The 13136-nt window shown below is 53.8% G+C and overlaps 1 protein-coding gene across 2 annotated transcripts; it reads right to left on the reverse strand.

The window, feature by feature from the left end:
- Positions 1 to 1565: 1565 nt before the first annotated feature.
- CYB561D2 (cytochrome b561 family member D2) lies at positions 1566 to 13039 on the reverse strand. 2 transcript variants are annotated; one of them, XM_074959858.1, is made up of 4 exons: positions 12974 to 13039; positions 9415 to 9741; positions 7334 to 7371; positions 1566 to 5262 (listed from the first exon to the last, which is right to left on the reverse strand). In XM_074959858.1, exons 2-4 carry the CDS (start codon positions 9539 to 9541, stop codon positions 4759 to 4761), a joined length of 669 nt encoding a protein of 222 aa, XP_074815959.1. In that variant the 5' UTR covers positions 9542 to 9741; positions 12974 to 13039; the 3' UTR covers positions 1566 to 4758. The 2 variants fall into 2 exon arrangements, with proteins under 2 accessions (XP_074815959.1, XP_074815960.1); XM_074959859.1 differs by lacking the exons at positions 9415 to 9741; positions 12974 to 13039 and adding an exon at positions 9009 to 9352.
- Between the last annotated feature and the right edge of the window lie 97 nt (positions 13040 to 13136).

The following is a 13136-nucleotide window of genomic DNA, read 5'->3' on the forward strand; positions in this document are numbered from 1 at the left end:
CTGCCGTGCCCTCACTTCTCTCCCTCACGCCCAGAGCCTCCTGCATGCCACAAAACAGCTGATCAGGAGGTGCGGGAAGGGAGGGGGAGGCGCTGATCGGCAGGGCTGCCGGTGCATGGGAGGCATAGGCACCGACTTCTGCTGGCGCCGGTGGGTGCTTAACCCGGCTCTCCCCTGGCCCCGCCCCCATTCCAACCCTTTCCCCAAAGTCCCAACCCCTTCCCCAAATCCCTGCCCTGGCCCCACCTCTTCCCTGCCTCCTCCCCCCCAGAGCTTGCTATGCTGCGAAACAGCTGTTCTGCGGCGGCAAGCGCTGGGAGAAGCGGGGACACAGTGCACTCAGGGGAGGAGGTGAGGTGAAGTGGGGCGGTGGGGGAGCTTTGCTGCCGGTGGGTGCAGAGCACCCACCACTTTTCCCCCATGGGTGCTCCAGCCCCGGAGCACCCATGGAGTCGGTGCTGGGTGCAGGGTGGGGGAGCTGATGGGGGGGGAGGCTGCTGATGTATTACTGTGGCTCTTTGGTAAATTCTGGCTCCTCCTTAGGCTCAGGTTGGTCACTCCTGGGTTAAATGCTCTCCAGAATTAATTTTGTCTGTAGCATGAGTCTGCCACAAGGGACGCATGCTGTGCCAGAGACCCTTATCCACCGAAGTCAAAGGGAGCTGCGGGCTGAGCAGGCATTCTAGAAAATCAGGCCACTTATTTAGGTGCTGATTTAGGAGCCTAACTTCACAGATTTCGAGGCCACAAGGGACCACAGTGATCTTCTTGTCTGACCTTTCTGTATAACACAGGCTAGAGAACAGCCCCACAATAAGTCCTATTTGAAGTAGAGCAGATCTTTAATGTACCCAATCTTGATGTAAAAATCGTGTCAAGAGAATCTACCACAACCCTTGGTCAGTTGTGAAATGCTGGGCAGATGATGCCCAGAGCCTTGATTCAGTGCACTGAAGCTAATGGCTTGTGTGAATTAATGCACCAGAAATGAGCAAGGTGTGTTGGAAAATCCTGGTGCCCAGAGGGCTAAAATGTTGCACTTGATCCCAGCTGCACAGAATTAGCTGCCATAGCTCCTATCCCCCTCCCATAAACCTGCTAGTCTCTTGATCTACATAACGGGGAGGAATAGCTCAGTGGTTTGAGCATCAGCCTGCTAAACCCAGCGTTGTGGGTTGAATCTGGGAGGGGCATTTAGGGATCTGGGGCCAAAATTGGGGATTGGTCCTGCTTTGAGCAGGGGGTTGGACTAGATGACCTCCTGAGGTCTATGATTAAATGAAGCTGATTGAGATGCAAAATCTGCTTCTCCTTTTTTAATCTGAAAGCAGCAGCTGCCCTGTTTCCGAGCTGGATTCATTTAATCCGAGAGAGCAGCATCTGAGAAGGGGGGCACCTAGCCCAGCAGTTTTACAGTTACTGCGGGAAGGGTGAATTCCACTGCGTTCCTGTGGAAGGTGCCCCAGGACAGCAGATGCAGGCTCAGCCAATGTGGGACCAAGCACGCCGCAATGACTTCTCCCAGCAGCACCCAGACGTACTGTTGGCAGGTGCCCCAGGCAGCCCTGAGCTTTTTTTATCTTTTCCGCAGCTGCCAAGAAAAGCTAGTGCAATTGACCTGTAGCCTGAGAATGGCAGGAAGAAACTATGCTAAGATGCTGAGTGAGATAGAGCCTGCTGCATCATAGTCCCTCCTGCGCTAGCATCTTCACCAGAAGGGTATCAAGGAGGTTAGTCCACGTCTCTCCTCTGCCTGCTTCCTTCCCATCAGCTGCTTAGGGGTAGGATCCCTAGGCACAGGGAGCTGTTCTTACCCTGTGGTGATAAATGCTCCCTGCTGCATGTTAAAAGCATCCATCAAAGAGGATTCCTCTGTTCTCTCAGCAGGAACTTAGTGGATAACGAGGCAATTAAAACAAAAAGTGGCACAAAGCTGACAAGGCTGCAGCTGCTTGAAATCTTTAATTAAAAAAACCTCTGGCTCCAGCTTAATGTTCCTTGAGTAGGCTCTGCTCCCACTTCCCCTGCCCCCCAGAGGGAAAATGATGCACCTCAGTAAGAGGATTGAAATAGCTGCTGAGGCTGGCTGCAGCTTCCTTGGGCTCCAGCAGGAGTCAAACCCTTTCTGGTTTCAGAGTAGCAGCCGTGTTAGTCTGTATCCGCAAAAAGAAAAGGAGTACTTGTGGCACCTTAGAGACTAACCAATTTATTTGAGCATGAGCTTTCGTAAGCTACAGCTCACTTCACTGGATGCATGCAGTGGAAAAAAAATGCATGCATCCGATGAAGTGAGCTGTAGCTCACAAAAGCTCATGCTCAAATAAATTTGTTAGTCTCTAGGGTGCCACAAGTATTCCAAACCCTTTCTGCACCTTTTACAGTTGGTAGGACCTCCCTGCTAGCGGGGTGGGGGTGTCATTTAACCAGGGAGGAGAGCTGCACACACCGCAAAGTCCACAGGGCTGCATCCTGAACCAAGGCTGCTCATACCTCGCTAACAGAGAGGAGGGGCACTTCCTCCCTCTCCCTTTAGCAGAAGGAATGTGTCAGTGCAACATAAAGGTGAATGGGCTCCCAGGATCATTCCATGCTCACGCAATGGCCAAGAGGACTGCGCAGCAGCTAACACGGCAGAGCACCATTGTGCACCTTTAGGAATCCTCACCAGGGCTATTCCAGGCACGAGGAAGGGCCCCCCATCTGCTGTGATGGAATTGAGCCCTAGTCAAGACCATGTGCCCCAGACTTCTCCCAGAGAAGGGCTGGACCTTGGAGGGCCTAACCCAACATTTGCTCTTTTACCCAAGAGGCATAAAACCAGGAGTTGCTTCCAAAGTCTCTAGTACCCTCATTCTTGGAGCCAAGTCCTTTCCTCCCTGCCAGGCACAGAGGGTTCAGTCCAACTCGTTTCTCCCCTTCCTCAGAAGACAGGCATTGCCTGCGGGCCATAGCACCGGGTGTGCAATATGTCCCCCCTCCCAATCTCTCAGTGACCTGGAGGCTGTGGCCCTTTCCCACATGATATGGCTAAATACACTACAGTACATACAACAGGACTGTCTCCCAGTAACACACACAATGGGGGCAGGCCTGCTGCTCTCACACCCCCATACCACAAGGAAGGGAACAGTAGGCCTGAGCTTTGCCCAGGAGGCTGTCAGAGGAACAGTGGGGAGAGGATGGTGCATAAGCCTCAGGAGCTGGGCTTGATTCCCAGATCTGCCCACCAGCTCCTTGTGAGACCTTGGACAAGTCACTTCCTTCTCAGTTTCCCCAGCTGTACAATGGGGTGGACAATACTGACTGCTCCATGAGGTGTGTGGGAAGGACTGATTGGAGGCTGCAAAGTGCTGTGAGATCCCTGGATGGAAGGTACTCCAGGAAGCAAGAGAGCATGCCCTCAACTCTCCGACCTTCCATGGAGAAGGTCCCAGCTTCCCATCCCCTCCAAACCATCTGGGCAACAGTTCCAGCCCCGCAGAGCTGAGCTGCCCAAATGGCACAGTGGGGAGATCCCTCTTGGCAGCTGGTCCCAGCTGCTACAAGGCTGGAGCCCTGCTCTACAGAGAGCACAGAGACTAAGGCCCTTGGCCGGCTCCACTCAGAGTGGCTTTAAGGAGCAGCCAAAGTTGAAGTGCACAGGAAGGTGGTGAATGGCTCTGCCACTCCCAGAGCTTGGATTTCCAGCCCGTGCTCTACCAGGAGATCCACGCTAAGGTTGCCCAGTGTGAGCCTCGCCCACCCAGCGCAGCCCTAGCTCAGGCAAGGTGTTCTCCTTGGCTTCACTCGGCTCTAGTCTTGCTCATAGAGATCCCAGGCCCCTCTGCTCCAGGGCTGCTCCTTAGTTACTACTCAGCCTTCATTCCCTCAGCCTCAAAACTTCACCAAGGTGTGCTGAAACAACCATCAATTAGCTTTAATTTGGAGAATCTCCTGGGGGTGCCTGAAAGGCTCCTCTGCCCATGGGAGAAGGCAGCTGTGGCCCTTCCAGGCCTGTGCCCCTACACTTTCTCCAAGGCAGACTCCCTTGCCCGTGGCAGAGGGGTCAGTGTTACTCAAGGGCAGCTGGTGCCTGACCCATCTCTACTCCTATGATCCCCTCTTCTCTGAACTGCAGCGCCTCCTTCTGGATTAGGGGTGTGGATCCGGGGTAGCCCTCCCTGCAGATTTGCTCATTGCTAGGAACTACTGATCTTTACTCCTAAAAGAGGAGAGGGAAGGGAACATTCCAGACCTGCCTAATCACAAAGGGATATAACAAATTCCCGCCCCCCAGCCATACAGCCCTGATACTGTATCAATGAGAACAGTCTGCACTAGCGTTGAGCCCACCCAGGGGAAGCAGCTCTGAATTCCAGCTTTAATCCTTTCGCCTCTGTTTGTACGGAGTCTGCGCGTGGAGTAGTTCATACGGGGCTCCGCTGATGAGCATCCAGCTGTTCCAGCTACTAGACCTGCATGTGGCTGGGAAACCGTTCAGCACCAAAGCACGTATGAGCTAAATTGCTGCTGTCCGTCACACACACAGTCGCTGATGGCAACTATACCATCCTGCCCAGGGCTGCTCGGCCTTCAGGGAAGAGCAACTTCATGGAGTGGGCACAATGCTACAGACATTTCCAGTATTAAAAATATAGAGTTAGTTAGAAAGCTAGCTCCAGAGAGACCCTATGCAGGTGACTTCCCGGGTCCAATGCCCCAGGGACAGTGCTTGGCACCTTCAGCATTCCCAGGGAAGATTGGTTTCAGCGTGGTACCTCAGGGCTGGATCCTTTTGCGGTAGAGATAAGCATTGCTCACCTGGTTCATGATAACTAGGCTGGTGAGAATGGGGCACAGCATTGACAGGTACCAGGAAAGACCAGTCACTGTGGTGGTAAACCACAAGGAGCACATGGCCAGCATCAAACTGGCACAGCCCAAGAGGTAACCCACCAGCCCCGATGTGGCATGGTAGACCTTGAGCTTGGCCAGCGTCCAGTTCTTCATCAGCTTGGGGTAGAGGAGAACAACGCCGCCTGTGCACTGCATGCTGGCGTACAGCACGGTCAGCAACCCCGTCAGGCCGTGCCAGGTGACAAAGTGGGCCTTGCCATTAAGGTACTTGTTGTAGCTGATGATGGCCAGGCCCAGCAGGGCACAGAGGAGGACCAGCAGCTGCAGGGCCCAGTGGAAGCGGACCTTGGCTTTGCGAGAGAAGGAGCGGAGCAGCGAGCTCTCCGGGGAGAAGACCAGCAGGGCTTCCGTCATCAAAAAGGAGAACTGAGGGGGACAAAGGGAAAAAGCTCGTCATGGACATGACACGGCAGCAGTCAGGCTAATGCTGGCAGTGGCGCTTTCTCTCCCCGGCCCCATGGAAGCCAGAGAACTGTCCTCACCCTTAGCATCACATCCTGGAGACGGCCCCTCCCAATAGCCAACCAAGACTTTGGAACAACCAAAGGAACGGTTGCCTCCCTCCTGAGAGGCCGGTTCAGGTTCTACACTGAGCCCTGCAGCACAATGAAACAGGGCTTTGGGAGAGTAGCCAGTACTGTGTGGGCACCCAGGGAAGGATGGTCCAGTGAGTAGGGGGCTAGTCCAGGGCTTGGAGACCCCAGTTCAATTTCCTGCTCCACCAGGCACTTCCTGCGTGACCTTGGGCAAGTCATTTAGGGCCATATTTTTAAAGTCATCTAACTCCTATTGATTTAAATGGGAGTTAGGTGTCTAAATACCTTTAAGAACATGGTCCTTAGTCCCTCTGGGACTCAGTTCCCCATCTGTCCCCTATCTCACAGGGGAGCTGGGAGGGGAAATACATTCATGGCCATATGGGGCCCAGACACTAAGGTGATAAGTGCTTAAGATACACAAATTCAGTACAGCTGGTCTCCGCAGGCTCTGTTACGTTCCTCAATATCATGGCTCTGAATTAGGCATCTCCCACTAACACGGGATGTAACCCACTGCTCCCGCCACCCCTACAACTCTCATATGCTACAGCATTACCACCAGCCTTTCCAACTCCCCCCTGCAGCAGGTGGCTGTTGAGTGATGCAAAGCGTGCCCAGGAAAAGGCCGCATAAGAAAGAAGAGCTGGCTGAGACATGCAGGTTAGTTCTGTTGGTTTTTCAAGGCCTCCCCGTCAGAGGCTGCATGCAGTCCTGACGGCAGAAATGGTAACTAGAGGTTGTAATGCTAGAATATTTAGGGCGGAAGTTTCACAGGTGTGCAGAGTCCTGAGCCTCCAATGTAAGTTCCCTCTAAGCTGTGCAGCCGTGCAGCAGCCTATTAAGCACCGTACAGGCACTCAGGACTACAGCAGGGAGAGGCGTCTCTTCCCACTGGCCCCAGCCCAGCCCAGAACCTGCTGCGGCCAGAGGAAAGGTGCCCCTTCCCTTGCCCCAACCCAGCCCTGGACCTGCTGCGGCGGGGAGAAGCGCCTCTCCCCCGCAGCCCAGAAACTGGTGCGGTGAGTCCTCTCTCCTCACTGTAGCCCCGGGACAGCCTGTACCCCACACCCTTCATCCCCAGCCCCAGCCCAGAGCCCTCAGCCCCCCGCACCCCAACCCTCTGCCCCAGCCCTGAGCCCCTCAGCCCTGGCCACACCCCAGAGCCTGCACCCCCAGCCGGAGCCCTCACCAACCCCCACTCCCTGCACCCAAACCCTCTGCCCCAGCCTTGAGCCCCCTCCCACACTCCGAACCCCTTGGCCCCACCCCCACCACATGAACTTTGTTATGTGCACCAATATGGAGGTGATGTGTCACACAACACCTCCATATTGGTGCACATAATTCATTTCACATATGGGTGGAAAAAATTAGAGGGAACAGTGTCCTCATTGGTTACAATTCTTCTCTCCATGCTGGCAAAGAACGTGTGGTTTAGAACTTGCTTGCAGCCATCAGCCTACCACACCTGGCCAGATGCCTGGACCAGACTTAGCCCACTAGCCCTGAACTCCTCAGGAGCCTGGCGGTGGTGCTGAGAGAGGAAGAGAGATGCTTGAAGAGCTAAGCAGATTTGGTTCCAGCCTGGGAAAGATGATACCCAGATGGGAGAGCGAGGACAAGGGGTGGGGAATCAGCTAAGTGGGATTCCAAGCACCACCGGTGCCTTGTGTTATCATTCAAGCCAGTGCAAAGTGGGTAGACAATGCTGCCATTCTGACTCACCAACATTTTACACCCGCTACGCACTACAATGACGTGACGAGATGCAGGGCAACACTGCACTGCGTCCATTGTGAGCAACCCCAGGCCCCGAGAGGATGCAGTTACCATTGGCTACTGGAGCATAGATTACAGGGAAGGAGGCAGGTAACATGGAGCTCTTTTGTCCGACTTACCGCAAGCGACATTAAGAAAGGATGCCAAGAGAACAAGCCTGGAATGAAAGAAAGAGGAATGAGCCCTTTCAGACTAGCCATCCGGTGTGCCAAAAACTAACGTATTGCTGAAAAGCATATCCTGCTAGAGGTATCACCTCAAAAATCACTCTGTGTTTTAACCCACAATTAGCACATGCAGCCACCTAAGATCGGATAGTCCAGGGGTCAGTGCGCTAGCCTGGCATTTGGGAAACCTGGCTTTAATCCCCTGCTCTGCCATGGATTTCCTGCATGACCAACAGCAAGTCACTCTTGCTCTGTGCCTCATCTGGCTGGTGGGGTGTTGTGGGAATAACATGAAGGATTGTGAGGCACTCAGGTACTACAGCAGTGGAGGCCATAAGTGCCTTAACTAGACAGATTATAACTGAAATTGATTAGAAAGAAACACAGTGTGTTTCCAGGTTTCAGAGTGTTAGTCTGTATCAGCAAAAACGAGGAGTCCTTGTGGCACTTTAGAGACTAAAATTTATTTGGGCAGAAGCTCTCATGAGCTAAAACCCACTTCATCAGATGCATGGAGTGGAAAATACAGTAGGGAGGTATAAATACACAGCACATGAAAAGATGGGAGTCGCCTTACCAAGGGGGGGGTGGGGTCAGTGCTAACGAGCCAATTCACTTAAGGTGGAAGTAGGCTATTCTCAACAGTTGACAAAAAGGGGTGAAAAATCATTTTTGTACTGCTAATGAGGTCAATATAAACAAGGTGGCCCTTGTGATATATGCCATCATGTGCCAGCAATGCCCCTCTGCCATGTACATTGGCCAAACCGGACAGTCTCTATGCAAAAGAATAAATGGACACAAATCAGACATCAAGAATTAGAACATTCAAAAACCAGTAGGAGAGCACTTCAGTCTCCCTGGACACTCAATAACAGACTTAAAAGTGGCAATTCTTCAACAAAAAAACTTCAAAAACAGACTCCAATGAGAAACTGCAGAAGTGGAATTAATTTTCAAACTGAACACCATCAAATTAGGTCTGAATAAAGACTGGAAGTGGATGGGTCACTACAAAAACTAATTTTCCCCCTGCTGATACTCACACCTTCTTGTCAACTGTTTGAAATGGGCCATCTTGATTACATTGGCCTCATTAGCACTACAAAATGATTTTTCCTCCCTTGGTATTCACCCCTTTTTGTCAACTGTTGAAAATAGCCTACTTCCACCTTAAGTGAATTGGCTCGTTAGCACTGACCCCACCCCCCCTTGGTAAGGCAACTCCCATCTTTTCATGTGCTGTGTATTTATACCTGCCTACTGTATTTTCCACTCCATGCATCTGATGAAGTGAGTTTTAGCCCACGAAAGCTTATGCCCAAATAAATGTGTTAGTCTCGAAGGTGCCACAAGGACTCCTCGTTGTTTTTATTGTGTTTTCAGTTTGTTTAATTCCTTTGACAGCACATGTGTCTCATCACTTTCACGCATTCGGGTGGTTTTTTCCACCCAGGGAACCACACTGTGAAATTTGACCAGATCTGCAAAAACAGGCACTGGGGGACCAAGGGGCAGATGGGGACTATTTTAAACTCTTTATTTCAAATTGACAGCGCAATGGTTGTCAGCAAAACCATTGTGGTTGAAGGAAGGCAGCGGGGTGATCCACTTGTTTGTAACATACCTCTTCAGTCATCACTGAAAGTGGGGCTGGGGAATCTCATCCTCCACATTATAAAAACAGCCAAGAGAAGGAGTAGGAGTCTGATTGCAAAAGGCCTAGTGATAGGTAGCTGGGAATGCAGCAGACCACGAGTGAGGTGCATTGTCTGAGCGGGAGCCCCACGACTAGAATAGCAGAAGCTTTAGGTAGGAAGCTGCAGGTCAGGATTAATGTGCGCTGGCAGAGAGGGGCAGGATTCAAATAGCCACAGGGGTGGCAGAGGTGCCTGGGGAGTTTACATAAGGTCTGCATGCATCCTCTGGCACTAGCCAGCCCATCACTTTCAGAAGCACTAAAATTGATTCCACACATGTATTTATTCATGGATGCTGTCCAGTAGCTCTGCCTCCCACTGGCTTCTACTTACTTGACCCAGGTCTGGCCAGAATGGCCACAAAGATGGTGAATCCAAGTGAGACAAGGTGGGCAGTGATGCCGGAGACGGCTCGCAGGGAGTGGTAGATCCGTGACTCTGTCTCGATGGTCAGAGCCATTGTGAGATGAGCCTGTCTTCTGCCCCACAGCAGCAGTACTTACACCATTCAACTCCCACTGGCTACACAGGCTGTCTGGTAGGTATTAGCTTTCCCAAGACATCCAGGCAAGGGAGAGATCCAACAAGGAAGCACCATAGACCATTCCTGACTTAAAGCAAGAAATTCACTGCTGTCCTTCCTGGGCATCCACGGATTATCTAGAAAGCAGAAAAATGAGAAAAATAAAGTTAAGTCCCAAAGAACAACAAGGGGTGGAAATTATCATTATACCACAGAGGGCTCATACGAGATCCCACCAGTGAATCTGGAGGATGAGACTCCTGAAGTTTGCAAAGGCAGTTTATAAACTGAAGATACTGGCTGCTTGTTCACTCACTCATAAGCAATGGGAAGTGTTCAGGAGCCTAGCAGGGTGGGGCAGGTCTTTCCACACGATTGGAAAAATGTCAGGTGTGCCCCTGAAAGAAATATGCATCAACAACAAGACAATATGAATGCCATACAGGAGGGCACATGCTGAACAACTCAGCCTGGAAGGAGCTAGCGGGACTGACTTTAAAAGCATTGAACTTTGTCCCTGGGCTGTTGATAGACAAGAGAGAACAGCTTGGTTTAGGGGGATGTTATAACAATTCTGTGGGAATCAGCTGATTGAACATGGAGCATCAACACACGGCCCTTTGTTCCAAAAATTCAGACGAGATCAAGAGGAGCTCGACAAGTAGAAGAAATTGATACACCTAGCTGGAGCAGATCAGCTCTATTTCATCCAACAGAGGAAGGATAATGGAGACAAAGATGCAAGCCGATATATTATACCACTGCAAGGCAATTATGGTGCTATCACATTTCTGTCTATTGAACACAGATCGGTGCCCCATGCGCTGCACAACAGTGGCAGTGTGTATTTAGAACAGCGGTGGGCAAACTTTTTTGGCCTGAAGGCCACATTGGGTTTCCAAAATTGTATGGAGGGCCAGTTGGGGAGGCTGTGCCTCCCCAAACAGCCAGGCATGGCCTGGCCCCCAACCCCTATCCGACACCCCCACTTCTCATCCCCTGATGGCCCCCCCAGGACTCCTACCCATCCAACCCCCCCTGTTCCCTGACGGCCCTCAGAGGACCCCTGCCCCATCCACCGCCCCCTGCTCCCTGTCGCCCCCGGACTCCCCAGTCCCCCACCGCCCCATCCAACCCCTCCTCTCCTTTCTGACTGTCCTCCCGGGACCCCTGCCCCCATTCAACTCCCCTGTTTCCCACCCTCTGACTGCCCCAAACCCTATCCCCAGCCCCTGACCACCCCCTTGAACTCTCCTGGCCTCTATCCAACCCCCCTGTCCCCTTACTGCGCTGCCTGGAGCACCGGTGCCTGGCGGCACTACAGCCGCACAGCACAGAGCACCGGGTCAGGCCGGGCTCTGCAGCTGCGCTGCCCCAGGAGCTCGCAGCCTCCCCCCACCCAGAGCATTGCGCCGGTGGCACAGTGAGCTGAGGCTGCGCGGGAGGGGGAACAGCAGGGAAGGGGCCGGGGGCGAGCCTCCCCGGCCAGGAGCTCAGGGGCCAGGCAGGAGGGTCCTGCGGGCTGTAGTTTGTCCACCTCTGATTTAGAATATGCAAACTGTAAATCATTCCAGAGAGGAGTTAATACACAGGTCATCTCACCCACTGCCATGCAGGCTTGGTGCTCCAGCCAAGCAAGAAAGCTTGTGTCACTGCATCTGATGAAGTGGGCTTTAGCCCACGAAAGCTTATGCCCAAATAAATGTGTTAGTCGCTAAGGTGCCACAAGTACTCCTGTTCTTTTTGCGGATACAGACTAACATGGTTACCTCTCTGAAACTTGGCTTCAAAGCGCATTTAGACACTGAAAAATGAGTATCATTATGATGACGGTCCATATTTAGTTCTCACTCAAGGACACCAGATAGAGGGAGCTGTGTTTACAAGCTAAAAGATGACTTTTCTAACTGTCAGTGCTACAATTTCCATCTGGAATCTGAAAACCTGCTGGGTTTCTCCTTCCTGCCTCTTACATCCTCCCAGTGAAACAGATTCTGCAGCCAGTCGCGGCTGATGCTGCAGAAGCCTCCTTTTCCTGTAGTCCTGAAACGGCTTGACAGGGCTGTAAAGTCAGCAGTGTGACTCCAAAATGCACATGGAGCAGATGATGAAATCAGAGTAGGATCAGACCCAGCTGGGACAAGAAGGGGCCATTATTTTTGTGACGCTAGATCACAGTTGGGCAAACTACAGCCCGTGGGGACCGTCCTGCCCGGCCCCTGAGCTCCTGGCCCAGGAGGCTAGCCCCCAGCCCCTCCTATCCTGTCCCCCCTTCCCCGCAGCCACGCTGCCGCACCAGCAGCGCTCTGGGCGGCAGGGCTGCGTGCTCATGCAGGGCAGCGCAACAGCGTCTCTGGCTCCGGCTGGGCAGTGCAGCTCCCAGACATGCTGCTCTGAGTGGCATGGTAAGGGGGCCGGGGCATTGGATAAGGTGCAGGGGGTCCCAGAGGGCAGTCAGGGGACAGGGAGCAGGGAGCAGTTGGATAGAGGGGTGAGGTTGGAGGGGGCAGGTTAGATAGGGTGTGGAGTCCCAGGGGGTGGTTAGGGGTGGGGGGGGCCCCAGGAGGGGGCAGTCAGGGGACAAGGTGCGGGGGGGGGTGTTGGATGGGTGGGGAGTTCTGATGGGGGCAGTCAGGGGGTGGGAAGTGAGGGGGGAGGATCGGGGGTGGGGACCAGGCTGTTTGGGGAGGCACAGCCTTCCCTACCCGGCCCTCCATATAGTTTCACACCCCGATGTGGCCCTCGGGCCAAAAAGTTTGCCCACCCCTGTGCTAGATGAACAGATCTCCAATAACTGCAAAGCCAGAGGCCTGCTCGGGCCCACGCGATGTGTGCCATGCAGCGCTCGGGTTAAGATGACACAGGCACACAGCCTCGCCTCCTGTGCAAACCCGTCCCTATGCAGGGGCGACCCACACGTTGCGTGGGCCAGGGAGAGCGCTGCAGCCCTGCGTGGAAGGAGAGCAGAGGCCTCCCATTAACCAACCCTTTCCGCAAGCCACCTGCCCCGAGGGGACCCGGCAACGGCACCACAGAGCCGGTTCGGGGACCTGCTCTGTGGCGGGAGAGCGACCCGGCCAGCGTCACCGCACGGGGCATGATCACAGGACACCCAGCACCTGGGGGGCGGGAAGCAGCCACGAGTCCGGGCGTTTCAACACGCCCCAGGCCACCCGGCTCCTCAGCAGCCCCGCACGGGCCCGAGGGCATTGCTGGCTGGCCCTGCGACGGGGAGGGCTGCGTGCCCCGAGCCCCGCGCACTGCCGGGCCCCTGGTGCCAGCCCCTCAGCGCAGCGGAGGAGGGTCCCGCACGCGGCGAGAGGCTCCCCCGCCTCCGGGCGCGGGCTGCCGCGGGGCAGGGAGCCTCACCTGATCCTTGGGCACCAGCATCTGCGAGAACTCGGCGAGACAAGCAGGAAAAACTACCCCCACCTCCTGATTGGGTGGGTTCTGCTGTCCCTCATTATATTGACCCGCCTTCTAGCGCCTCTGAGTGGCTAAACTTTTCTGTCTATCATCCGTAAGACCCACC

Source organism: Natator depressus, chromosome 7 (assembly GCF_965152275.1).
Source record: "Natator depressus isolate rNatDep1 chromosome 7, rNatDep2.hap1, whole genome shotgun sequence".
NCBI classification, from domain to species: Eukaryota; Metazoa; Chordata; order Testudines; family Cheloniidae; genus Natator; species Natator depressus.

What these genes read in the sequence shown, in the direction of transcription:
- CYB561D2 (XM_074959858.1), bottom strand. Translation starts at nt 9,541, where the DNA reads ATGGCTCTGACCATCGAGACAGAGTCACGGATCTACCACTCCCTGCGA. An exon ending in TCTGGCCAGACCTGGGTCAA is followed by an intron (nt 7,372 to 9,414) that starts GTAAGTAGAAGC and finishes CTTTCATTCCAG; the next exon opens with GCTTGTTCTCTTGGCATCCT. An exon ending in CTTTCTTAATGTCGCTTGCG is followed by an intron (nt 5,263 to 7,333) that starts GTAAGTCGGACA and finishes TGTCCCCCTCAG; the next exon opens with TTCTCCTTTTTGATGACGGA.